Source organism: Lissotriton helveticus, chromosome 3_1 (assembly GCF_964261635.1).
Source record: "Lissotriton helveticus chromosome 3_1, aLisHel1.1, whole genome shotgun sequence".
In the NCBI taxonomy this organism is placed as follows: Eukaryota; Metazoa; Chordata; class Amphibia; order Caudata; family Salamandridae; genus Lissotriton; species Lissotriton helveticus.
In genome coordinates, this window is record NC_136061.1 from 1,829,020,841 (window position 1) to 1,829,048,377 (window position 27,537).

The following is a 27,537-nucleotide window of genomic DNA, read 5'->3' on the forward strand; positions in this document are numbered from 1 at the left end:
TCCCACTGACTCCGGTGACAAGTAAATTTGTCATGGATTATCCGTTACAGTGGTCAGACGACCCGGTTAGATACCTGGGCATACAGCTTCATCCAGATCCGGACGTGTTGGTGAGGGAAAACTATGGTACAGCTTACACGAAGCTAACGGAGGATGTGGACAGGTGGTGTAGGTTGCCGCTGTCCCTGTCGGGTCGCATCGCAATAATGAAAATGATAGTCCTCCCAAGGTTCTTGTTTCTTTTTAACAATCTACCGGTGGTACTATCTAAGGCCTTCTTCAGAACAATGACCCAAACTCTCACGCGTTTGGCGTGGGGAGGTAAGCAACCTAGGGTACAGTGGCAGGTACTGACTCTCCCGTATGAACAAGGAGGCCTGGGGGCCCCGGATATGGAGAGGTACTACAGGACCGCGCAAGCGGCTCACCTGCATACATGGATTCACGGGGACCGTAACATTCCACATGTGATTCTTGAGACACTATTCACAAAGCCCCTCCCACCACCGGCTACTGTATTTGAACCAGCCAGGAGACGGGTGGGTACGCTGGATTCGATCACGTCGACGAACCACGCATGGCACTCGTTGGCCAAGAGCCATGACTGTATGCTACTGTATTCCCCACTTGTCCCGATAGAATGGGCCGGGTGGCTCCCGCCGCTACGGGAGAAGGGGGTCACGCGTGCCCTTAACCAACTAGGTATACTTAAGCTGGGAGACTTGTTCCGGGACGGGAATGTGGTCACCTGGGCCCAGGTCGCTCCCTCCCGGACCCCGGTGTCGTTGCTGCACCGATTCCATCTGCATAGAGTCCGCGTGGCGCTCCAGGACTTGCTGGGGGTAGCCATGGAGGAGCCCCCTGAACTGCCAGAGCTGACGTATGTTATAAAAACGTCAACACCCAGCAAATTGATCTCGAGGCTATACAAGATCGGGCAGTGTCACCGGGAACAGGCAACTTCAAAGGCCCGACTGGCGTGGCAGAGTGATTTGCAGACGGAGATTAGCGACTCAATGTAGAAATACTGCTGTCAACATACGAAAAGGGTATCGCTTAACGCCAGGCACAGACTGATTCAGTTTAAATTTCTACAGCGAGTGTACTACACTCCAGAACGCTTGCACAGATACGGGCTCCGTCAGACGTCCGAGTGTGAACGCTGCCATGCGCCAAAGGCGGACTTCCTACACCTGGCATGGTCCTGCCCGGGTATTAACAACTTCTGGAAAGAGGTCTTCTTGGAATTGGGTAGAATACTTGAGATTGAACTCCCAGTGGACTCTGCGCTGGCACTGCTGGGACACACCAGGGTCCTTCCTCCGGCGACTCGTCGCCTGGCGGGCATGGGACTGCTTATGGCTCGACGGACAGTTGCGCAGTGTTGGATGAGAGGCCCGTTGCCAACCAGACGCAGGTGGGACCGGGATATGCTCTATGGCTGCACCCAATCACAGCTGTATAGTGAACTCCTACCCCCGATCAGTAGACCAAAAAATTTCTGGGACCTGTACCTGACCTACAACGCCGCGGATACAGATCAGGAGGAGACAGAGGAGTGATGGGAGAGGGTGGAGGACCTCGAGGTTTAGACGCACATTATTGAGAGGACGAGGGGGACACGTGGGTGGGACGCCGAGGATGCTAGGACCCTTGGAGGGCACAGGACATTTAGATTTACTACGCGAGATACACACAGGGCGGGATGGCAGGCTGCAGCGGGGACCTGGGTGAGTGGGGAGGTGGCAGATGGAGTGTAGATGCGGGCGGGAAGTCACATATTATTGAGAAGTCAGAGACGAGATAGCGGTAGACGCGCAGGCAGTCCAGGGAAGAGGGTGGGGGGTCGTTGGGAATGTTCTGTTAGAGGTTATAGACCCAAATCACGTTGGCATACACGCGCACTTCATGTTCTTATCCGCACTGCATTGGTGCCGACACATTCACACTTCACCTGCAACTTGGGGAGAGGGGTCGGGGCGGCGGCTAGCGCTCATTAATTGCAGAGATGTCCTATTGGTGATTTAGATCACCGGATCATTGAGTTGTCGAGGGTATGATTTGTATACGTTGGTTTCGATTACAGTACTGCAGATGCCCTTGTTTGCTGCCGGCCTCAGGGTTGTAGGCAGAAAGCTGTGTGTGAGAATGGATGATGAATAAAAGTTTATAACCAAAAAAAAAAAAGTAAGTGTTGCTTAGGCTACCCGAGGACCTAGTTGGCCTCTCTAGTACCATTATTTGGCTCTACTATATAGATTACCCCCGGTCTTACTATTGGGGTCACCTTGTTTTTGTTAAAATATGTATTGGCATAAATGGCATGACCTCTAGGGATCTAGCTGTTGCCTACGAGTATTGGCCTAAATTGTCTGTCTACCACAAGAAAGTTGTATCTGCCTTGGGTTGTATTGCTCCAAACTATAACCCCATATAGGTGTTTTATAGAGACAGGGGTTGTGTTGGAATGTATTGTATGTTCCCAGATATCCTGCAGAAGCAGAGTGTTGCACAAGTTTAGATTATATGTTCCCTAGAGGTATTTATTAGAAGCCTAAGAGTGTATTGGCATAGGCTGTCTGTCAACCACAAGTAACTTTGAAATCAGGGTTGTAGTTGCATATGTTGGCCTAGTGTTTTAGCGTAGCTTTTTTGCTTCTTAGAGATTTCACCTAAGCCTAACATTGTATTGGCATTGATTTTCTGTCCTATATAGGTGATTTTGCATAGGCCTTGCTTAGAATCGCGTTTAATTTTGTGTGCTCTAGAGAGATCCTGCCGAAGCTTAGCAAATTTCTTGGCATCAATTGATCTTTTTCTGCAGGTAATATCTTGCAACAGTCTTGACTAGAATTGTAAACTGTTGAACATCCCCAACAGGCGACATTGCAGAGGCAAGCGTTTCAGCCTTTGCCATGTGGTGCTAGTCCATATTGTTTGGTGTTGACTTTTCGAAGTGACCGCTCCTTCTTTTTTCCACAGACAATACTACTGGTATGACGAGCGAGGAAAGAAAATCAAGTGCACAGCCCCCCAGTACGTAGACTTCGTCATGAGCTCAGTTCAGAAGCTGGTGACTGATGAAGACATCTTTCCCACAAAATACGGTAAGCAATGCCAGTGAGGCAAGTTAGACTGCTGCGAAGAAGGCTCATTTCTGTCCGGACATTGAATGCACATGTGAGACCCAGCACAAACCTGATACCATTTTATAAGCAAAGTGTGTGTATTGAACACGTAGCAAGGGGAAAAGTCAACCATTTCGGTTTTTTTTTTTTTTTTTTTTTTTTTTTGCAGAGTTTTATATAGCGCGAACCTGACCCGAATCAGGTATCAGAGCGCTTTACATAGCACCAGTTACGTTACATGAGGACGGACACACATTCATTTTTAGGCACGGGGAGATTAAGTGATTTGCCCAGAATCACAGGAGGTTTTGGCATCGTTACCGAGACTCGAACCCAGATCCCCAGGTCCGAGGTCGAGCGCCCTGCCAACTCCTCTCCCCTAAAAACAAAAATGAGCACAAGCAAATTTCACATCCATTTGCGATCAGTGCCTGCTATTTTGGATTGAATTGGTACCACAAGAGCTCCATCTCCTGTTTTTCATGTGATGAACAGGTTTCTCAAGCTTAGCAACATGGTGGGCAGGTCACTTTCAGGAATATTATTCTTATCCAAAGATTGGATTCGTGGGAGCTGACTAAAGCATTCCCAGCCCTCCGAGCTCCCTTTAACATTCTTTAACGCTTCGCTGCAGGGTATAGTTTTATTTTGTAGTAAAACAATACATCGGAAACACATTCACCAACCTGAGTGGAGCATAGGTGTGCCTCTTCCAATGCTGGGCGCAAACTTCTGTTTTCTCAATGTAGATATGTAAATAACTAAGGCATTCACCACTCTTAGAGTTTGAAGCAGATAAAGCTCCCTTCCTTTAGAGAGTTGTGCAAGCATATACATCTATTTAATTGTTTAAAGTTACAGTATTCATAGGGGCAGGACATTTCTCTTGAACGTCCGAAAATGATGGCAAACATTTTCTGCTAACATGGATGAATCCCTCGAAATTCATAGTTTGAGGACTTGCAAAGGTTTTCTTTCCACCTACAAATAAAATAGCTTGACTTGTTGTCAAAGCGGAAATGCTCTTTTGAGCAACGTTTCAAGAGACCACAAGTGCAGTTCCCCTTCAGCACTTTACGGTTTGCATTTTGTGTATTTCAATTCGCAAAGAGCCCACGCAGCGTATTTAAATTTTTAGTGTCACCGTATCTCAGTTAATTGTGACGTTACCACAGCACACCCTTTTCTTTTGAGTGGTCCCAAATCGTTCATATCATGATCTTTGCATAAAACTGCACAATTTCCAAAAGTTCCAGAGTGCTTTCTGGAGGTCAAAATATTTTGATTACGAAACATTATTGGATGAAAACATTCCTGCTGCTGTTTTACGTTATGTCATGTTTACACTGGTTCACTCTCAATTGTGACATTTCCCAACGCAAGCTTTTTATATTTAAGAAAAGTAATGCCGGCTTGGAATCTGAATCCTGGAGATCCATTGTAAAGGAAATACAGCTGTGTGGAGTGATTGTATCTTTCTTTCGCCAACAAGTTCTTGGAGAGTAGAGCTTTGCCCATTCTTTTAGAAACTTCATAGAAAGTGCTGTGACTGATATTTTTTTTTTGACTTGGGGTTGCCAATCTCAGAGTGAAGTAAACCCAATGTGTATTGTTGTGTTGCTAACATAACACAGCAATTTCATCTTTTTTTGGAAAGCTTAAATGGGATATGTAAGCACTTTTTTGTCTTCCTAGCGCAGATACAGACTACATAGACTAACATTTATGTGGCGTTTCGTAAAGCAGATAATATCATGGAAGCACTCTGATGTGCATCTGTTTCCTGCTTGCCCTTTGGGTGCACAATTGAAATGGTTTGCCTTGTACTGTGACCCAGGTGTAAATAGCTGGGTGAGAGGTGGGAAGCTTGGGTGTGTGATATGTGCATTACGTATCAAACTTTACTCCTCACAAGCCTGCGTGCTGAGGACTGTTTGAGAAATTGGTGCAGTCGTGCATGCAGTTAGATGCCGTTTTTAGGGTGGACTGTATCAGTCGTAGATAAAGTTCTGTTGGTGAGCATCCGTGTTAGTCATAGGGTATTTAGTATATGAAGTCCACCCAGTAGCCAACAAAAGGCCTTGACCTACATACGTTCCGCCTGTTAGTGATCCAAAACCCTCACCAATTGGAAATATTGTTGGAAAAAACAACCGAGGAGAGAGGGTGACCCCAGCCCCTAGTAGAGAATGTTATGGGGTCCACTGAGGAATGAAGGATCAACTCCTCTGGAGGTCACAGTATATAATGCGTAAGTTTGATTCCTAATGGCTTGGCATTAGATGAATCATACATTAGCCACGTTTTTATTGGACTTGTGAACGCTAGGCAGTTTCTAACTATCATTATTTTGTTGGGTACCATGTTCCACAGTTTGCATGTTTGTACGGAAAAAGAGCTCTTCCACTTATGGGGGTTCTTTGGAAAGGTAAAATATTTTGTTGCCCTTGATTGGACTCTAGTAAGATTGGGCCAGTAGTATGGATTGCCCTTTGGAGGATGGAGAGAACTTTAATTAAGTTTCTTTTTGCGACTGGTAGCCAGGGCATTGCCCTTAATTGCAGGAGTGATATTGACACATCGGTTCAAACCCAAAACTTGCCCGCCAGTGGCATTCTCTATTGATCTGATTTTGTTGAGTATGCATTTCGTGAGTCATTTATAGTCTATTGGCATAGTTAAAACATGGCAGCAGTCCTCTGTGTGGGACAACAAAGTAAGAAAATTAATGTCTAGGAATATTCCCATAATTAAAGCATTTTTTTTCACATTGTTAACCGGACTCTGAAGCAAGAGCCTATAATTATACTAACATTTCTTTACTTTCATCAGCGGGGTCTGAGGAGAGCTCCTTTCGGAGGGATTGACTTCCAGGTTATTAGGTATCATCCAGTTGTCTATGCATGTATGGTTTGAGAGAGTCCAGGTGCGCGCCGCCTATACTTGAAGACTCTCCCAGTTTTTAAATCTGTGCAGTGCCTGTGTAGTTCTAGCAGGTAAGCTTGAAAGAATTGATTGACTGAGGCGTTGAGGGACGGTACTGCGTTCAAGAGAAGCAGCACATTCACCGAGCCTGGGGAGGAAACCTTTGCCTTCTGAGTGAACGGTTCCTAGCTGAAATTATGCACAATCACAATTTGTGCTTTCTCAGTGAGGTATGACAACTCATTTTCGGGACATGCCATAAATTCGGTCTCATTGTAGTAGTCATTTGCGGTGTCTGTAGTAAAAGCATGCTGTAAGGTTATCAAGGAGGAGTGCAGCAGATATGTGTGTGTGATATACAAAAGATCTGCTTTACTCCCTTTGTAAAATCCATTGCTCTGTTAATTCTCCCTGCCAAGGAAGCAAAGGAGTTTAGAAATATACCCTTTGAGAAGTAATATATGTCACTTAAAACCTTATACTATTTCGGAGCCTGCCACTTCTCTATTTCTTAGTATTTTTGGTCCATAAAATAAACCTTTTGCATGACCTTAAGCTGGAAGCATTGACAGAGCAGTTCAAAACAAAGAGAGCATAAGTAGGTCTGGTTTTTTTTACAAACTTTATTTGGTTTTTACAGCACATAAAATATGTAACATTGGTGCAGCTCTGCACTTCTAGTCAGACTACGGAGTCCGCCGTTTACATATATCGTTCATAACATTGGTAGTACTGGACAGGATATTTTATTCTTGCTATACAGTGCTTATTTGCACAACGTTGATAACCTTCAATGTGTGGAACTACAAACTCCCATCCTTCCCGCCACTGGTAGTTGCCTACTTTCAGGTTCGGGACATGGGCGAGAGCTCAGTAACATCCATGCCCTCCTTTTCGAGCCAAACAGAGCAGTATCTTTAACACAGTATGACTTATAGAATTGTCCGGTGTGGCACTCCTTGCGTGTAAGAAATTACGTGAGACACATATTTGCATACATTCAATAACAGTTGCGTAGTATTTGGGTATAATGCCAGCTATCAAAGTCGTTCTGGTGGTCTTCTACTTTGTAACTAATTCAAGGGCATCAGGATAAGTGCTCAGGCGTTTGGTAAATCTAGGATCCTGAAGGATTCCATTAGGGCGTCCTATTGGTATTTTCCATAACCCCCATTCTCTGCTCTGCAAAGTGCCCCACTTTCTGCCCCTCCTTCTATTACAGAGCATAGGCTTGCCATGTGGAGATGTCGATTCCCACTGTTTTGTTATTAAGCGTTTCACAAGGAGTGCCAAATCTGCACATTTTGTCTGCACCTTGTAACTTTTGGGGCAGGGATATAGCCCCTTTAAGAAGCTTCCTGCTGTATTCCTGTTAGTCCCCCGCCACTTCTCTTAATGCTGTTGTTACTTGTGCCTCGTAGGATGAAAGGTTGGGGCAGGTCCATAGCATGTGTAATAGGTCTGCATCTTGTAGCTGCATCTGGGACATGCCGACAATACCGCCGGGAACATAGCATGTAGGCTGTGTGGTGTGAGGTTGGCTCTGTGTAGCACCATATATTGTATGAGTTTAAATTGGAAATTACGTGAGCCTTTCTTTGGAAATGTTAAGACGGCACTCCATTCTTGGTCTTGCAGTTCCCTCCCCAGATCGCGCCCCCACCTTTCCTTTAACTGTATGAGGGGTACAGCTAGGTGCATTAGCAGTCCTCGGTAAAGCCAGAGTGTGTATCGAGTGTATAAATTTGTGTGGAGGCGGTTCCATGTCGTCCGGGGCCCAGCGTAACTTTATGTAGTGTATAATATTTTCATGAGTAAGAAATAAAGTGTCAGGAAGACCCTGTATGTGTACAAAGTCTGTGTGGTTCAGTAGCATACCATCCCAAACAACGTCCCTATTGTCACCCCTGCTTGTTTCATTGTGTCGTCGTCTTCGCATCAGTGCACCCTTTGGAGTAGGGAGACCCAAAAGTGGTGTATTAGGGTCTTTGGGAAACAGCCCTGGCTGTATATTTAAAAGCCAATTTCCAGTATGTGCGGGAAACCTTCATCAGTAATGGGCCATAGCTGGGATCCGTTCCTGGGGACATAGCAGCGTGTGTAATGTGCCCTAAGCTAGCATGCGAGGTGTGCAGGCAATTTCATGTAGGTTGTGGAGTAGGTCTGTTGGTTATGTTACCTGTTTGAACTGAATCCACACTAATTTCGCTCCTCACTTTCTGTTTAGTTTGCGGTGTAACATTGCGGCTAGGTGTGTGGGCTACAACTGACGTGTGATGACCTCCGTGCATAATTTAAGCCATGCTTCAAATACACTGATGTTTGCAAGGAGTAGTATTTCTTGCGTGATTTAAACAGAGAAAATATAAAATGGAGACTCAAATCCTATTTCAATTAGGTGTATCACTTTTGTAAAAATACCTTTTGTAGAAATCCCACAGAAAAAACTATTTTTGCTGTACCCACTAAAGCCAGTGAGTATTATTTATTTTGCATAGACAATATTTAGAGTAAAAAGACATAAATATTTCCAATTGTGTATTTACACTATATACATTTACACATTACTTTGTGAACCCAGTGAAGTGACCATAGCCAGAACAGTGCAATATACGGAATGCTAATAAGAAAGGAGGCGATGGTTATTGGTAATTAAAGGGGAGCCCTTTGAATATCTAATGCAATCATTTGTTCATAAGCAACTTCTAGTTTGCTAGAGCTCTCCCTTTCCAGTTGTCAATGACATTTCGACCCTCTCGTGATACAGGGTTTCTTCAGGGCGGTTAATTTGGGGACCGGCGGCACTATGAAAGTACCGAAGGTGGAGGAATCCATCTTCCTTGTACAGTTCAGAGTACTTCTCAGTTGTAGCCATGGCAATTTAATCCCTTCTGATGAATAGCCTCTGCTTGATTTCAGGCAGTATTATCGTAATGCAGGTTACCGTGAGAGAGGGTCGAAACGTCGACAACTGCTAAGGAAGACCCACAGCACACTAGAAGTTGCTTATGAACAAATGATTGTATTAGATATTCAAAGGGCTCCCCTTTAATTACCAATAACCATCGCCTCCTTTCTTATTAACACTATGTATATTGCAGTGTTCTGGTTATGGTCACTTCACTGGAGTCACGAAGTCCTGTCCTAATGTGTAAATGTATATAGTGTAAATACACAATTGAAAATAATTTTTATGTCTTTTTACTCTAAATATTGTCTATGCAAAATAAATAATACTCCGGCTGAGGGGTACAGCGAAAATTGTTTTTTCTGTCGGTTTTCTACAAAAGGTCTTTTACAAAAGTAATACACCTAATTGAAATATGCTTTGATTCTCCATTTTATGTTTTCTCTGTTTAAACCATGCAAGAAATACTACTCCTCTCAAAATTTGTATTAATGGGCTCAAATGAGTTCCTTGTGTACATTGTTTCTGCTTGAATAGCAATACCCAGTTTGCAAGGAGATATGGGTCGCTCTTGTTTATTGTGATAATCAAATACACTGATGACCCTGCGAACTACAGACCTATCAGTTTGATAGATATAATCCAGAAAGTGGTCGGCAGGGTCATCATCTCAAGGGTAGGCGATTGGATGGAGGAGGCTAGTATTCTCTCCCACCTTCAAGCGGGCTTCAGAAGAAAGGTAGGCACGATGGACCAGGTCTTTCGCTTTTTTGTTATCTATTGGAAGGCAGTTACCATCAAGAAAGGCAGTTTATATATGGCCTTCATAGATCTCAGGACAGCTTTTGACCTGGTCCCTCGGGCTAAACTATGGGAGATCCTAGGAGAGATGGGATTTCCTAGTAGACTTCTGAGTCTAATCGTAAAGCTCCACGAGGGGGACTATGCGAGGGTCAGATGGGGATCCCAGGGACAGTTAGCGGATAGGGTCCCGGTGAGGAGAGGAGTACGCCAGGGCTGTGTTATGGCCCGACTCTTTTCTCCCTATTTGTGAATGGAGTGGTGGACCATCTGAAAGGGGAAGAGTCGGATGCCCCATCCCTGGCGGGGGAAAGAATCCCCACTCTACTCTTCGCCGATGACACCCTATTGATCTCCAAATCCCCAGTGGGTCTGCAAAAACTCTTGGACCGATTTAGCTCCTTCTGTACTAATAGAGGCTTAATTATCAACACCTCGAAAACGAAACTGATGGCATTTTCCCCCTCCAAAAGATTTAAAAATAACTTTCTGCTTAACGGGGCCCCCCTGGAGATGGTCGATTCATTTGACTATCTTGGAGTTCGCATTAACAGTCGAATGACTTGGAAGGACCATCTGGCCAAAATGTTACTCAGTCACCAAAGAGTATCTGGGGTGACTCTGAGGGAGCTCCGCGAGTCACGTAGTAAACCGGTTTCCCCGGCCATGGCGATTTATGAGGGTCAGATTCTCCCGGCGGCATTATATGGCTCCGAGCTCTGGGGGTTCGAAAATGTGTCAGATCTTTCCACAGCAGAAAATAGTTTTCTGAGGAAGGTGGTGGCTCTCCCCGCTTCCACACCACTGATCCCCCTGAGACTAGATTTGGGCAGAAGACCCCTTAAGGATTTGGTGAGACTACGCCCATTGCTCTTCTGGACCCGTTTAAGAAGGACTGAGGAGCTTGCTAAATATGCTGAAGGGTTGGATGATCTTCTGCTTGACACTGGAAACAAAATAGGATGGCTGAATAATGTGAGAAACCTGGTTCTCAAATTAGGACTAAGTGATGCTTGGGAGTCTCAAACGCCACCGCCCAAGGAAGTGATTAAAAAACTATATTGGGATTGGGTACAGAGCAAGGCACTGAGTGGTTTGGATGGAGGTTCACTCACGGATCGATTTTTGCAAATTAAATGGGTGAAAAAACTGGAACCCTTCCTCGACCTGATAACCAAACCTCTAGATAGAGCGCTATATCTAAAACTGAGGTATGGGACGCTCCCGGTGTATGACTTTACGGCGAGGTGGTCCAACTCTGGTGCCCCACTGCGTTCGTGTCCAGGCTGTGCAGCACCCAAGGAGACTGTGGCTCACCTATTCTTTGCCTGCCCTGCCTACAAAGTGGGCCGGAAAATCTGGCTGAAACCTGTGTGCAGGGAGTTGGGGTTGAGGTGTCAGTCAGGCACTACGTGTACTTTCTTCAGATTCATCATCCACCTTCATGATATGCGGGGTGGCAAAATTTCTGGGTAGTGTGTGGGTGACGCGCTCCCGGTTACTGAAATTGCATTCTAGGGAACTAACAGTCTGATGTTGTAACCGTTGTAGTAAGCTAGTGACTGTGGTGCATTCCTTAAACCCAGGACTCTTTTTTTATATGCCGTAGCATTTTATAGTTTTTAGCGGGAGAATTGACAAAGTATAAAGTATTATGTATATGTATTCTTTTATGGTGATCAAATTTGCCGAATAAAGATTATTATCTATCTATCTAATACACTGATGGTATGGATTCTGTATAGTGGGTGGTTTTTATTTTTAAACCTGTTAATCTAATATTATAAACATACAATAAAAGTTAGTAACTGTGTGATACTCATTACCTGCTGCAAAATCACCAACCAGAGAGACCAGATTTCTAAAGGATGCATTACTTTTTACGTTTGATATACAAGTAAAACAAGTTGCAAAGCATGACTGACTGTTTACTTTGTCTCTTCTCCAGGCAAGGAATTTCCAAACTCGTTTGAGTCTCTGGTGAAGAAGATATTCCGGTATCTCTTCCACGTCCTGGCCCACATCTACTCTGCCCACTTCAAGGAGACGGTGGCGCTCGAACTTCACGGACACCTAAACACACTGTACACTCATTTCCTCTTGTTCATACGGGAGTTCAACCTGGTAGACCCTAAGGAGACTGCCATTATGGACGACCTGACGGAGGTGCTCTGCTCAAGCGTTGGCAATAGCAGCAGTGCTAGCGGCAGCACTGGCGGGACTGAAAATGGCGGCGGAGCCGCAGCACAGAACCACGTGAAGGAGAGATGAGCTTCTCCCCGTGCCAGGAGCAGACAAACACTAATCGTAAACCTTTAAGAACCATGTCACCGGCTCTGTGTCTGTCTGTGTGCTGCCCACGTACGCAGACACACACACGCAATGGCCCGCGATTCAGGGAGGACGCTGCTGCCGCCGCTCCTACAGGATGGAAGGACGCCCTTTTTTCGGGGGGTGGTGGGGCAGCGGACACGGGGTAAGTGGCTTTTTGGCCACAGCTGCCGATGGTGCATCAGGCTTTTTATTTTTATTTTGGTATCGTCTTTGTTTTTCCCTGTTGCTTTACTGCCAACTGGATTACGTGGAAGCAGTTTCCCTTCCTATTCCCCTAGAGGTTTTTATTCTATTTTTGTTTTGTTTTTTGCGACGGGGATGGAAGATGGCAGGAGGGCGTGAGTGACTTGATCCCAAGCCTCTCTTGTATTTGCTGTGTCAAGCAGGAAGGCCGCTATTGACCCAGCCCCACTCCTCACCATTTTTGCGTGCATCCTCATCCTACTGCCAGGTTTTATTTGTATTTTAATGTATTTTGGCATAAAGAGTGGCTTTTATTTTACTTTGAAGTGACTGATATGAAAAGAGAGAGGTTTATTTTTGGTTGCGGGGGAGAACAGCTGGTATTTATCACCCCAATTTTCTTTTCACATGGTTTTTTGTTTAGCCCAGCTTCACTTCTCTTCCAACCTCACTGGTTTGCCATGAAGTGCAATGGCTTAGTACGGAGGTGGTCAGCGGCAATGGTGGATTCAGGACTGTTCTTCCATCCTTGGCACGTCAGTGCTTGAAATGGTCAACGCTGAGCATTCAATAGGCCCAAATGAGCAACCTCCTGTCAAACACAGAATTGTCTGCTGCCTTCAGTCCTTCATGTCGGGGATACATGTGATGAAGGTCTGTTGAATGACATTGTGGAGATGAATGGATATTTGGGAGGGAGAGGGGGCTGTAGCGCTGGTTCGCCACCTGTACTAGAAGAGAGATGACTGGGTAGAACATAATACTGTTGGCTTACTTTAGTTCATCTGTCAAATAATTATAATAAAATCTATGAGGCCTACTCTTCCCTTGTGTTTGTGTCCACGATGAACCTGCTTAAGACCTTGTCCCTAGGCTATCCCTGATAAAGATATAAATAAATGGAAAGTTATAAAATTATTCGTGCTGTAGTGCAGGGGTACCACATTTCAGTCCTGGGCAAGGTTTGCCCATCATTTTGGCGAATAGGCCTTTTCCATGTGTGCAGACATACCCTACCTAGTAGAGCAGTGACACTAAATGTGCGCAACTATGTAAAGCAAATGATGCTACAAAGAAATTGAGTGCTGTATGCAACAGGTTTATGCTGATGAGAAAGAGAAAGCTGTGTCCGGCCACAGAGGGGGCTAAGTGAAATGTGCAGAGATGCACATGGATCATCGCAAGTTAAAGTACGATGCATGACATCCTGGAGAGTTGCAATGGAGAAGGGGACTATGAAGCATTAATTGAGCTACCAGTCGCTATAATTTCATTAGGCAATGGGTCATCAACTCCTTTCAGAAGAGAAGGGATGATGTTTGACAGATCTTAACCAGAATTGAATTCCATGTGTTTCGAACACCAGAGGAGAAAACCTATTGTCCCTTTTTTCTTTCGTGGATTTCCTGATTTCAAACCAGCTGATGTTGCTATGGGTGTTCTTTTCTTTCATGATTAGTACAGTGGTGCTGGAATCGGGGGAAGTGACAATGCAGTTCTCTGAAGGTGGAAGTAGTTCTGTTTTCAGAGAGATCCGGCAGGCAGGCCATGGCATATAGGACGCTTTTCAATTAGGTTATTCATGTCTCACCTATGCCAGCCTCGGGCAACAGAACAAGTATAAGTGTGTCGGTTAAGTCTGGTGCCAGCAGAAAATAAGTTGGATTTTGCAGAGCGGGGACGGTTGGTGCCAGGAAGTGTTTGTTTTCTGTGTAATGGGAGTTATGCTGCCAGTGCGTTATTGGCTGAGGTATCGGCTGTGGCTCCATTTGGCCTTTGTACAAAAGGGCCAGTACAGTGTTTGTTCATGGACAAGGATACCTTTAAATAGTGGTGCAGAAAGGAGGCCTATTATTATACTTCGTATTATTATTGCAGTTTGTTGTGTTGCTTTTTCTATGCAGGTGCGTGGAATGCCCCACGACATGCCAGGCAGGTGCATGGAACGTAGCGAGGAGGACATGTTGGGGTTCCAGGGCTGTCGGAGATCGTTGGAGGACAGAGAGCCGAGCAGACCAGTTTCCTGTGCATGCAGCTGATTAAAATCTTCTACCTCGTATGGAGTCACAAGTATTCTTTATATAGATATTTTCTGGTATACTTCAAGTGGCGACTAGCTGGCAAGGAACTGATTTGGATCTTACAAGGAACATGAGAAAATTACAGCAGATTTGAAGTGCAGGCAAAGATACGACGCTGCCGGTGAGAAGGGAATCATTCATGGCCCAATAGGAGCATATGAATATGCAACCGTGTGAGTAATCAGCTGGACCGAAGTGTATCATTGAGCTGATGATGAATGCGAATCGCTTAAGCCTAGACCTCTGCCGCATTGTTCGAGCGGGAAGTGATAGGTAATCCATGCTCATGCATTGCTTGCGAGAATGCCCACACTTCAGCTGCTGTTTGTGATAAGGCAGTCATCATGCAGGGGTAACCTCTACGTTTGCTACATCAGAAGGTGACCCTTCATCGCTGCCACATAAAAAAAAAAATCTTTATTGCTCAGTGCGTCAAGACTCCGTGAACAAGGCTCTGACCGGAGTTCGGGATTGAGTGGGCAGTCTATCTACGTAAACCGCAAATAACAAACAGGTAAAGGCTAATTTTTTTGTGTGAGGCTTCTCATTCAATTGTCTTTCCATTATATGGACAGTGGAGGAATATTTTTGCACAGTCATACTCTGGAACTGTACTCTACAGTGACAGAATATTAACTACGTAAAAGTATGGCTTTACAAAATTTCACCTCAGAACTCCACATGCATTCTGGGCGTGGAACCACAGATCAAGTGGATTGAGTGGAAGGATTATTTCACTAATTACGTTTGTGCCATTGATGAAGAAAATGAAATGTCCATGCAGAAGAAGAGAATTATTTTACATTCTTTGGGCCCAGTCTGTCTGAAAATCTACAAACGTATGCCTAAAACTGCAGTTGGTGGGGACATCAATTACTTTGCGCCTAATATGTGCATAGGCATTGTTCTATACAAATTTTTTCAACGTAAGCAGAACAAAAATGAGTCAGTGGATGATTTTGTGGCTGAATTTGAAAAAATGGCTATTAATTGCAAATTTGGCAATTCACATGACTATTTGATATGAGACCAATTAGTCATGCATGCAAGCAATGCAGCTATCCAGGAAAGGCAATGGCTAAATGGGGATTCACCCCTGGAGGAAGTGTTGGCAATTGTCTTGAAGGCTGAGATGTCGTGATGATGTGCCACGGAGTTAAAGCAGTCGGATCTGGAAAACTTCATGGATGGTATCTACAAAATACAGGGTTCCAGGAGTAAGGCACCCGTTAAAGATCAGAAGACAAAAGCTCTAGACAAATGTGTAGGTGATGACAAAAGACACTACCGTTGTGGCAGTAGAGACCATCAGGTTTACAATAAGTTGTCCTGTGGTGAAGCAAAAGTACAGTAACTGTGGGATCATTGGCCACTTTGCGAAAGTATGCAGGAAAAAAAATCACAATGTGTAAATGAGGAAGCCAATGGTAATAGCAGTGTGAAGGAAAACATATATCCAGGAGCAGAGAGAATAGAGAGCATACAGGGCACATTAGTTCCTAATGTGGATGGGGGGTCGAACAAAAATAAACCTATGTGCGACATGTTAATAGGTGGAGTCCCTATTAAAATATATGCAGACTCTGGTCCCCGTTCATTATTGTGAATTAAAAAGTTTGAGAGAATGATTTTCGTGGAAAGATTGGTCCTCAACTGTTTCCATCGAACATTAATCCGTAGAGTTTCACAGGGGAAAAAATTGACACATTGGGATTTAGACAGTTGGTTTTTTTTCTTTTAAAGACAGGCATACACTAGAGGTAAACTATATGTAGCCAAACAAGGACTGTCTGTACTGGGATGGGTAGATCAAGGAAACCTACACATTGTTCTCGATCCCAGCAGTGAAGAAAAGGTGTTGGTGGTAGATGATGGGAGCAGATTAAGCAAAGTCATGGCTGAACAATTTCCAAAAGTATTCAGTAAAAACTACGTTTGTTAAAAAGGTTTTGAGCATGAGATCGTCCTCAAATGTGACCCCTAAAATACACAAAGCAAGGATGAAACAGATTATGGTACGAGTTAAGGTGTCTAAAGAACTGACAAATTGATTTATTTGGATGTAATCACACAGATCAAAAGTGGGGAATGGATTTCGCCAGTGGTCGTGGCACGCAAGAGCAGTGGAAAAACAAAAAAAATTGTGTGTGGACTTGCACCACCTAAACAAAAGCATTTTCATTGACCAATTCCCACTCCTTTAAAGAAGTCACCATCTTCATTATTTTGGGAGGCTACTTATTGTTCAACCATAGACTTGTCAGCGGCCTACCATCAGATTCAACTCACGCTGGAATATAGATCGCTTACTTCTTTCATCACCCCGTTTGAATGTTACCAGTTTAAATGCATGCCTTTCTTCTTAGCATCTGCCACTATAGTCTTCCAGCCACTAATGCATAAACTATTTGGGAAGGAGGGGGAAGGCTTGTTCTTTCAGAATGACATCCTGGTGCATGGGGTGTATAGAAAAAAACAGTGATTGAGAAGAGTTTTGAGTGTAGTACAGGATGTTGGTTTGACATGAGATTATTAAGTGTACATTCGGAGAAAGGAGTGTAACTTATTTGGGTCTTGTGATCAAGGAGGAAGGTGTCGGAAAGAGACTATTAGTTATAGATTCCTTATCATAGAATTACCCCCAGGCGTCAGACTGGATCCATAGAATTTTTCTTCAGCAGTACCCCTGCGCATCAGTAGGTGGTGTCAGTCGACTGCGTTTTTTGTTGGCGTCGTGGTCACCGGAATGACGTTGCAGTATCTACTTAGACGCCGGCCCTGCGCACTAAAGTCAGTTTTTTTCTTTTTCCACGCCAGCCAGTGCAGATCCGGAGAGAGTGGTACCTTAAGTCACTTTTTGACTAAAGTGTTTTTCGACTTTTGTCGACATCTTTTTTTCAAGTCGTTCAATTCCTGGTGCACGTAGGGATGTCCCATCTACGTACCTGCTTCAAACCTTATGACTCCTGTCACAAATTAATGTCGGCACAAATTAATGTCGGCACGGACCCACACCTCGTGTGCTTCTGGTGTATGGAGCTAGACCATGACCCAAAGTCGTGCTCAGACTGTTGAACCCGAAGTCTTTGCGGGAGAGGTCCTGAAAGCTTCTGTAGACCGGTCAGTCGGCTCAGCGCCGCTTGAGGTCCATGTCGAGAGGAAGGTTGCAGAGTCACCACCACCATTCTTCATCAAGGTCTTTGGTTAAGTCGAAGCACAAGAAGAAGGTGAAGAAGCACCGTCGCTCTTCGCCTTCTCCCCGTCCGTCAACTGACTGGACGTGGACAGTCGTCGTCCTTCAGCTCCACCCTTGGAGCCAGTTGGGATGGCTCTGAACTTCCCTCCCTAGCTTCGTGCATTTTATGAAGCTCTCCACTCCATCTTTGGACAGCCCGACTCTGCCAGCACGCTTTCAGGCCTAGCGGATTTGGCCTGGGCCTCTAGACCTTTGATACTGGCAGCTTCCCGGGGTCCCCAGGGATCCAGCCCTGGATCCGGATTGGCACCTGTCAACCTTACGAAACCTCCCCCGGTGCGATTCCTTTTGACGACCCCTCTACCGCCTCTGACGCCGGTTGTGTCCCAGGCCCACGTCTACTGAGGCCCCCCCCCCCTCGATAAGAACACAGAGCAGGAACCAGTGTCAACTGTTGCCGGTACCAGTGCTGGGAGGTACTTTTGTTCATCCCTGGCGTTCCTTTTCGCCCTGAGTGGCAGACAGGTGACAATGAGGTGGACTGGGAGGGTTCTGTTGACCCTGTGACAGGCCAGCTAGAGTAGCCGGACTGGAGAGAGGAGTTGGGTGAAGCCAGTGGTCTTGATACATCCCCAGACCCTGTTCCGCTTTCTACCCTTACCGTGGACATGGAGGAGGGAGCCTCTTACTCTGTGGTGTTGCATGGGGCGGCTGAGGCCTTGAGCTTCCTACGGTGGCAGTCAGGCCGAACCTCCTGACTGAGGTGCTTCAGCCGACAGCAGCCTCTTTGGAGCCACTGCTGCCTTTCAATGAAGCCCTCAGGGACATCCTACTGGGCACTTGGTCCAAGCCCAGCACAGGGGCCCCTGTGGACAGGATGATTGCCAGATGCGACTGCCCTGCACCGGGCGACCCACCTTTCCTCTCCCAACACCCTACCCCTGAGAGCTTGGTGGTCCAAGCCTCAACCTTCAAAGGCGCGCTCCCTACTGCTTCCCCCAGATAGGGAATCCAATAAGCTGGACCATCTAGGGAAGATGTTTTCTTCTGCCAGCTTAGGACTGCGGTCGGTTAACACCACATGTTTCTTGTGCTGTTATTCCCACTCTGTGTGGGATACGGTCGCACAAGTGCTGCCACAGTGCCCAGAGGAGGCCCGGACTGTACTCTCCCGTGCGCTTATCGAGGGTAGAAACGCAGCAAAGTTCGCCATCAAGTCGGTAGCCCTGAGGTGCTATACCTGGCTGAGGTCCACTGGCTTCTCTGGGGATGTCCAATCAACCCTTTTGGACATGCCCTTTGATGGCTGTCACCTGTTTGGCGACAAGGCAGACCACACGCTCGAGCGCTTCAAGGACTCTAGGGCTACGGCCAGATCCTTGGGCCTCGCTACCACCATGCGCCCTGTGCAGTCTGCCTTTTGCCCCTTTCATGCCTACGAGAGGGGTGCCCCACCACGTTCCACCCAGGGCAACAGGCCGGCGCAAGCTGCTCAGCCTCTGTGCGGCCGGGTGGGACCCAGTGCTGTGGGTCTGGTGGCCATTGGGCAGGCCAGTCCACCAGTGCCCCCTCTGCAGCAGCCTCCAAACCTACCTAGTCCGACCGGTCAGGGCCAAAATTTGCCAGTAGGCGGCAGGGTCCTCAATCACCTCCCCTAGCGGCACAACATCACGGAGGGCAAGTGGGTTTTGCAGATGGTCCGAAGGGGCTACTCCCTCCCCTTCAAGACTACCCCTCTCTCCATGCCACCAACACTCCATCGCATGTCGGATATCAGAGGATCACTTGGCCCTTCTCCTTCAGGAAGTTGCGGCTCTCTTGGCCAAGGGAGCCATCAAGCGAGTTCCTGAGCCAGAAGTAGGTCGTGGTGTTATTCCCGCTACTTACCGGTGACCAAGAAGGACAAAGGCCTGCGTCTTACCTTGGATCTCCGGGACGTCAACCGCTTCCTCCGGAAGGAGAAGTTCAACATGTTGACATTAGTTCACGTCTCGTCTGCCCCGACCCTGGTGACTGGATGGTAGCGTTGGACTTGCAGGACGCTTATTTTTCCATCCCCGTCCTGCCAGCCCACATGCATTACCTACGGTTCACGGTAGGCCACGAGCATTTTCAGTTTACCGTGCTTGCCTTTGGCCTTACCAGCACCCCTCGGGTTTTCACAAAAGTGATGGTCGCAGCTCATCTGCGCAGATCAGGAGGAAGACTGGAACCCCCTATCTCAAAGACTGGCTGTTGAAGGTGTTTCTCACCTCCTGATTACGGCGGACCTCCTGCACTCGCTGGGGTTCACTGTTAACGTGCCGAAGTCACACATGATTCCCTCACAGAAGCTCTGTTTATCGGATCAGTTATGGATGCAGCGCAGTTTCGGGCCTATCATCCCGAGCAGCGAGTCTGAGATATTCTGGCTATGATACCGATGTTTCCGCCTCTATCCTGGGTTTCGGAGAGGATGACCCTGAGGATGCTGGGCCTCATGGCCTCCTGCATCCAGCTGGTGGACTATACCAGGTGGCATATGCAGGCTCTACAGTGTGAACTGAAGTTCCAGTGGGCGCAGCATCAGGAGAGTCTTTCCGATGTCGACCAGATCTCGGAGGGCACTGCACACCAATTGCAGTGGTAGCTAACGAACCAGGATTGGGTCGACGGCAGAGCCCTCTCACTTCCCCTGCCAGACTTCACAATGGTGACAGATTCATCACTTCTGGAATGGGGCAGCCATTTGGGAGAGGCGGAGATCAGAAGCTTCTGGCCTCCGGGGGAGTCCGGGCTCCACATCGACCTGCTGGAGCTCTGGGCGATCCTTCTTGCACTGAAAGCCTCCTTCTGTCAAAGGGAGAGTAGTGCAGGTTTTCACAACAACACCCGCCATGTGGTACTGCAACAAACAGGGTGGGGTCGTGGACCTTTTATCAAGAGGCTCTCTGCCTCTGGACGTGGCTAGAACATTAGGACATGTGGTTCAACACCTGGCAGGTTCCCTGAACGCCCAGATAGACTAACTCAGCTGCTGGTGCATGATGGACCACGAATGGTGTTTTCACTCTGAGGTCGTGCAAGGTCTCTTTCAGCAGTGGAGAGAGCCTTGGTTAGATCTCTTCACCACCGAAGAGAACGCGCAATGTCAGCAGTTCTGCGAGTTGGAATTTCCAAGGGGGAACTCGCTCTGCGACATTTTTCGTTGCAAGTGGAATTGCAGTCTTCTATACTCCTTTCCGCCTATACCACTTCTACCCAGAGTGCTGAAGAAAATGAAGCGCGACCGGACCCAAGTCATTCTTGTGGGACTGGATTGAGCACGAAGAGTCTGGTATCCCGAACTCTTGAACATGGCCATCGATCCTTCGATCAGACTGCCTCTTTGGGAGGATCTTCTGTTGCAGCAGCAGGGGACGGTCCTCCACCCGAACCTGTCCAGCCTCCACCTCCTTGCGTGGCAACAGTTGACAGCTTTTGACCTTCCTCCCGAAGTCTGTAATGTCATCTTAGCAGACCGTTGTCCCTCTACTAAAACGATATACGCCTGTAGAAGGAACACATTTGTGGCATGGTGCACAGCAAAGGCTGTGAATCCCCTTTATGCCCCTCTCTCAGAGGTTCTCCTTTAAACTTTTTCTTTGGCCCAGCAGGGCTCTGCTCTGGGCACCTTTAAAGGCTCTCTTTCGGCCATTTCAGTGTTTCTTCGCTTTCCTCGTCAGCCTTCTCTTTTCAAGTCCGCTTTTGTAAATAGATTTCTTAAGGGCATTACTCGGCTCTTTCCTCCTATTCCTTTTGTAATACCCCAGTGGGACTTGAATCTGGTCTTAACCTACCTGAAGTGTGCACTTTTCGAGCCACTACATAATTGTCCTCTCAGACTATTGATCTTGAAGACCGCTTTTCTGGTTGCCATCACCTCTGCTCGCAGAGTGAGTGAGCTTCAGGCTCTTTCTTCTAAACCTCCTTTCCTTGCTGTTCATCGGACAAGGTTGTCCTTTGAACTCTACTTTGTTTTCTTCCCAAAGTGGTTACCTCTTTGCCCACCTTCTTCCCGCCCCTGCATCCTTCTAAAGAGGAGGAGAGGCTTCACCGTCTGGATCCAAAACGTGCGCTATCTTTTTATCTGGATCGCACGAAACCATTCCAGGTGGATGATCAACTCTTTGTTTGCTATGTGGGCTCCAAGAAAGGTCGGGCTGTGCAATAGCGGACCATCTATCGATGGGTTGTCCTTTGCATTAAAATTTGCTATTCCTTGGTGAAAAAGGAGCCTCCGGTAGGACTGCGCATCCATTCCACCGGAGCAACGGCAGGCACTAATGCTTTGGGACGTGGAGTCCCTCTCAGTGACATCTGCCAGGCAGCCACGTGGGCTTCACTGCTCTCGTACACTAAGCATTACTGCCTGGATAGTCAAGTCCGGAGAGACGGCCGTTCAGTTCTCCAGGACTTTCTGGTGTGAATTTGGTCCTCAGACCCACCTCCGGGGTTGGTGTTGCTGGGGTATCCATTCTAAGGTACGCACTCTATAACTAATAGTCTCTTGTTCATCTAATAGTCTCTTTCAGATGAACAAGTTACTCACCTTTGGTAACAATATAGCTGTAAGAGACATATATTAGTTATAGATTCCTTACCGCCCCACCCATCCTCCCCGTTCTGCAACCTGACTTCTACAGTGAGGGACTCCATTTCAAGGCCCTATTTTTGTGCACCAGTGGTCAGTGTCTTGCATGGCTCTGTGCTTCTGACGTGGAATGTTGTGTAAAGAACTGACGTCCGCTCTCAGGGGCGCCGTCTAAGTAGCTACTGCAACGTCATTCTGGCGACAAGATGCCAACAATGAACGTGGAGTTGACCAATGCTACCTACCGACTTGCAAGGGTACTGCTGAAGAAGAATTCTCCGGATCCAGTTTGACGCCTCGGGGTAATTCTAAGGTAAGGAATCTATAACAAATATATGTCTCTTACAGATGTATCGTTACTGAAGGTAAGTAACTTGTTCGTCAGGCCCAAACTCTTGCTAGTAAAGGATATTGTGGAGCTCTCTGCCCCAACCAGCAAGGAAGAGGTGAGATAATTCCTAGGGGTGGCAGAATTCTGTGCCAAGTTCATAGCCAATTTTGCAGAGAAAGTGTATAATATTCTGCAACTGCTTAGGAAGAATGTAAAGTTTGAATGGTGCTGGCTGTGTAATGTGGAGTTCAGAAGGATTAAAGTAGAATCGAAGAAGGTACCTGCATTAGACAACTTTGACCCAGAGTTGGATTCTTGCATTACCACAGAGCTGTGCTATTACAAATGGATGGAAAAGGGCAGGAAATGATCATTTTATTTGCTTGTAGATCCCTGCCACCAACGGAGGAAAAGTACCCCATTTTAGAAAAAGAAGCACTAGCTTGCACATGGGCCTTAGAACATTTTTGAGCATTTGTATGGGGCAAATTGGTCACGGCCTGATGTGATCATAAATCATTTGTAAAACTTTTGACTACGGAAGGGAGTATCTGCCTCAGCAAGGGTTGCTAGATTCTCTATTCGCATGAAGGACTTTGTGTATAAATTGTAGTATATGCCTGGCAGAGAGAATGTAATTAGACTGTTTTTCAAGGTTGCCTGCTCGTTTGGATGAATGTGTGGATGAGCTGTGGAATGGTTATAAGGTAGCGCAGGTATATGACTCAGGATTTCCGGCCATAAAGAAAGGTGCAGTGGGAGGCTGAACATTGTAAGGACAGTGTTTTGCTAGGCATTTTGAAATGTGTATGGGAGGGGTTGGCCTAGGAAGGAATTAGTGTCGGAGGAGTTAAAGCCATTTTGGGAAGTAAAGAAAGAGTTGTCAGTAGATGAGTATTTAGTTGATAGCGTGAACGCATTGTCCCTCACAGTGGCTTGCGTGGTGCAATTTTGAAGTTGTGCCACGAAGAACATTTTGCGATAGTCCGGACCAAAGCTGTGGTTAAGGAGTTGTTCTGGTGGCCAGGTATGTACAAAGTGGGGGAGAGATTTGTGAGGTCATGTAAAGGGTGCTCCACAGCAGATAAGTCTTTGTGTACATTGAGTCTCTCCCCTCTGCCCCCCCTACCCACCACCACATGATTGAGTGTTAAATTCCAAAGCAACCATGGAAATGTGTGCCCATTGATGTGCTGGAACTACAGGAAGATGTTATTGTATTGATGGACTTTTTCGCACAATGGCCAGTTTTGGAATTTGTAGAAAAGGCAGATCCCACCTCAGTTTTGGAATTTTTAGAGAGGGTGTTTGTGTCTGAGGGTATTCCAGCGATACTGTTCAGCAACAGTGGAGTGCAATTTACGTCTGATGCAGCTAAAGGCTACTTTGAAAGAATTGGAAAACACACTTGACAGCATCACTTTATAATCCAAGTGGGAAAGGCACTGTGGAAATGTTTAACCGCGTAGTTAAGGGTGTCATTCAGGGAGCTGTTAAGTGCAGAAAGGATTGGCAGGTGGAAGTGAAAAAGGCTACGTATAGGGTTACTGTTCATGATACCACTGGAGAATCTCCATTTGTCATAATGAGAGGTAGAAGACCCAGTTGCAAGTGTATTCCTGAATCGTTCTGCGAGTGTAAGGTGGAACAGTGGTCCCTCAATTCTGTTACGGGGAAACTGGATGAAACATTTGAGGAATAAGTCATATTATGACTGTGTTCATGGTGTTAGACCCATGCAGGTGAAAGTGGGTGACTGGGTGCAGGTAAAGAAACCTACTAAAGGTGAGAGTAAATTATTTGAACTAGAGGAAGTGATAGTTTTGAGGAAAGCAGTTAGGCTGAGAAGCCGGAAGGTATGGAATCTTCAGAGTGGCTTTAAGGCTAAGAAGAAGAATTTTGCAGAGGAGCGAGTGGGCAAGAATTGGCTATGCAGTAACAATATGGATTGGTTAGAGGATATTTGTTTTAGAATAGCGGGGTTCAGGCTGCAGTGAGTGTGAATGGAAATGAGAATAGTATGAGTATGGATGGTGTTCTGACAGACGTGGGGAACCATAGAAAGGAATAACCATAACATTGGGGACCAGTTGAAGCAGGACTCGAGAATATGAGGGTCAGATGATCTTGCTGGAAATTATTTCGCAGAGGAAGGCTGCAAGAGAAGAAGGATCTTGCCAGGCTGGTTAAAAGACTATATTGTGGAGTGGATGAACAAATGATGTCCTTGTTCTGTCAAATTGTTGGAGGTACTGAAATACTGTTTCTAGTTTTTTATTCTCTTCAACTGAAGGGGGGATGTGTTGTGTTGCTTGTTCAATGCGGGTTCATGGAATGACCCACGGCATGCCAGACAGGTGCATGGAACGTAGCGGGGATGACATGTTGGTGTTCCAGGGCTATCAGAGATTGTTGAAGAATAGAGAGCTGAGGAGACCTGTTTCCTATGCATGCAGCTCATTATAAAAGCTTCTACCTCGTATGAAAGCACAAGTATTCTTTTCTAGAACACTTCACAGTTGTTTTGCATTTTATCATTTCTACTGATGGACTAATCAGCGAAAGGTGCAAAGTCAAATGGGGACCTGAATATGTAACCACTAAGTACCAGTCGACGGTAAGGAGGAATTCATGACCATGTGCTTTTAACCCCACTAGTTTAAAATAGTACACAATTTCTTTCATGTGCTTTGTATCAAGAGGCGTCTTGTGAGCTCACCACCGTTTCAACAGCTTGGATGTCAAAATGTTTTGTTGGTAGAGCTCTTTGATTGGCACCACCACGCAAAGGTATTCTCATGTTCAAATGGGCATACAGAAAAATATATACATGAAGTCATAGATCCCTGTAAGGAAGAAATATAACATATGTTTAGAAATCACTTTGCTTGACAAATTGACTCATGAATTGAGCAAAAATACATGTTCGAGGCATATGGGCTGCAGATGGTACATTTATGAATAGATCGCCATCTGGTGTTGGGCTCGGATGATTGCACTTGTTTTTCTTCTGGAGAAGTCTTTGTCGTCATCGATGACTCCTCCTCTTGGTGTTAGTGCGCATGGGCATCGGCTCCATCCTTAGATTGTTTTTTTCCGCCATCGGGTTCGGATGAGGATCGAAGCGCTCCGGACCGACTTCGATAAAGAAGGTTATATTCGGCGCGTAACCCTTTCCAATTCGACGGTATTGTTATCGAACGCGACTTCACTTCCATCTCGACGCGTTTCGAAGAACGACGACTACGAGAAGACCAGCTCGACGTAGTCCAGCCCCGAGTCCATGGAAAGGACTCCATTCAAAAAATGTCCAACGTGTGGTGCTAAGTTCCCACACAAGGACCTACACGAGGTGTGCAACCTCTGCTTGTCCCCTGAACACGAATCCAGGGACTGTGAGGCCTGTGCAGCATTTTCCTCAAAATCGACGATTAGAAACCGTCGAGCCTGAAGACACGAGGTATCGAGAATGCAGTCACAAGCAATCCCGGAGCTGTTCGAGGACCAGCACCCAGAAGAGGAGGAAGAGGAGGTCGACGAAGCGGGGTCAGAAGCGGACGAGTCCGACGTCGAGGAAATCGACGTCCAGCAAACCGTGAGTGACGACGTCCCTTTACCAAAGAACAGACCCCGCACGGTGTCGACCCCGCTCTCGAGCCCGGTCAGACAACCGAAAAAAGTTTCCGACGCCCCGCCTTCTGGCCCGGCAACGAAACCGAAACACTCGGTCTCCCATCATGGTGGTTCCGATAAACGACCCACATCGACACCGAAGCTCCATGTCAAGGAAAGCTCGAAGTCGAAACAGTCCATGTCGACACCGAAACACGTTTCGACGTCTAAAACACCCTCGACACCGAGGACATCCTCGACGCCGAAAACATCGGATCCGAATAAAATCTCGGTGCCGAAAATACAAATGGACAGTCAGAAGAAAAAACACCTTTCGGACCCGAAAACTGCGGTACCGACACAGGAATATAAAACCGATCCTAAACAAAAGACTCTGTTTATTGATCCACAAACTGGCAAGGTAGTCACAGAACTACCTAAAAAGAGGAAGAATGAACAGTCGGACGAAAAAACTCCTCCGAAGAAGAGAACAATGGGGACAAATACAACTCCCCCCCCATTCTCCACAACCTAGAGACACACTCTCTTCTCCTCTTCCTCACAATAGGCCAACTATTCCTCCCACACGACCATCTACACCTACAACAGATGTAGAAAGTGACACAGGGGAGGGAGAACATCCTGGGGATGATGAAGACACAATCCCAGAGGAGGCAGACCCATGGGAACAGTACAATGTAGGGTCAGATAACGATAACGACCCTGAATTGTATCCGTCAAAACCTTCACCTCCTGATGATAATACTGGTTTTGCGCAACTCATTAATAGAGCAGCAAAATACCACAAGGTAGAGCTACATGCAGAACCTCAAATAGAGGATTTCTTATTAGAAACACTACCTGCTACACAAAGAACATCAGGAACACTACCAATGCTTAAGGGCCTTCTCAATCACACATCAGAGATATTCAAAGACCCGGTGAGGGCTAGGGTACTGAACCCAAGAATTGATAAGAAATATAGAGCAGCTCCAAAAGACCCAATATTCATTAAAGGACAAATTCCTCTAGACTCACTAGTGGTCACAAACGCTCGTAAGAGAGCAAACTCTTTATCTACAGGAGAAGCTCCACCTCCTGACAAAGAGTCTAAGCTAATAGATGCCTCTGGCAAGCGAGTAGCATCTCAAGCGGCAAACAGCTGGCGCATAGCTAATACACAAGCACTACTTGCAAGGTATGACAGAGCGCATTATGATGAATTAGAAAAACTCATCACACATCTCCCTAAAGAACATCAAAAGAGGGCAGATCAACTCATACAGGAAGGGAAGTTAATTACTAACACTTCAATCAAGTGCGCCCTAGACGCGGCAGACACTGCAGCAAGATCTATAAACACAAGCATCATGTTAAGGAGACATGCATGGCTTAGGGTTTCAGGGTTCAAACAAGAGGTACAAAC

The 27,537-nt window shown here is 46.3% G+C and overlaps 1 protein-coding gene across 3 annotated transcripts in view; it reads left to right on the plus strand.

Annotated features, from left to right (window-relative positions):
* The window catches only part of MOB2 (MOB kinase activator 2), a 305,579-nt gene extending 292,480 nt beyond the window's left edge, over positions 1 to 13,099 (plus strand). For all 3 annotated transcript variants that reach the window (XM_078682761.1, XM_078682760.1, XM_078682759.1), the window contains exons 4-5: positions 2,983 to 3,107; positions 11,711 to 13,099. In XM_078682761.1, the coding sequence (XP_078538887.1) occupies positions 2,983 to 3,107; positions 11,711 to 12,033 (448 nt within the window). In that variant the 3' untranslated portion in view covers positions 12,034 to 13,099. The remainder of the gene's footprint in view (positions 1 to 2,982; positions 3,108 to 11,710) is intronic.
* The last annotated feature ends 14,438 nt before the right edge of the window (positions 13,100 to 27,537 follow it).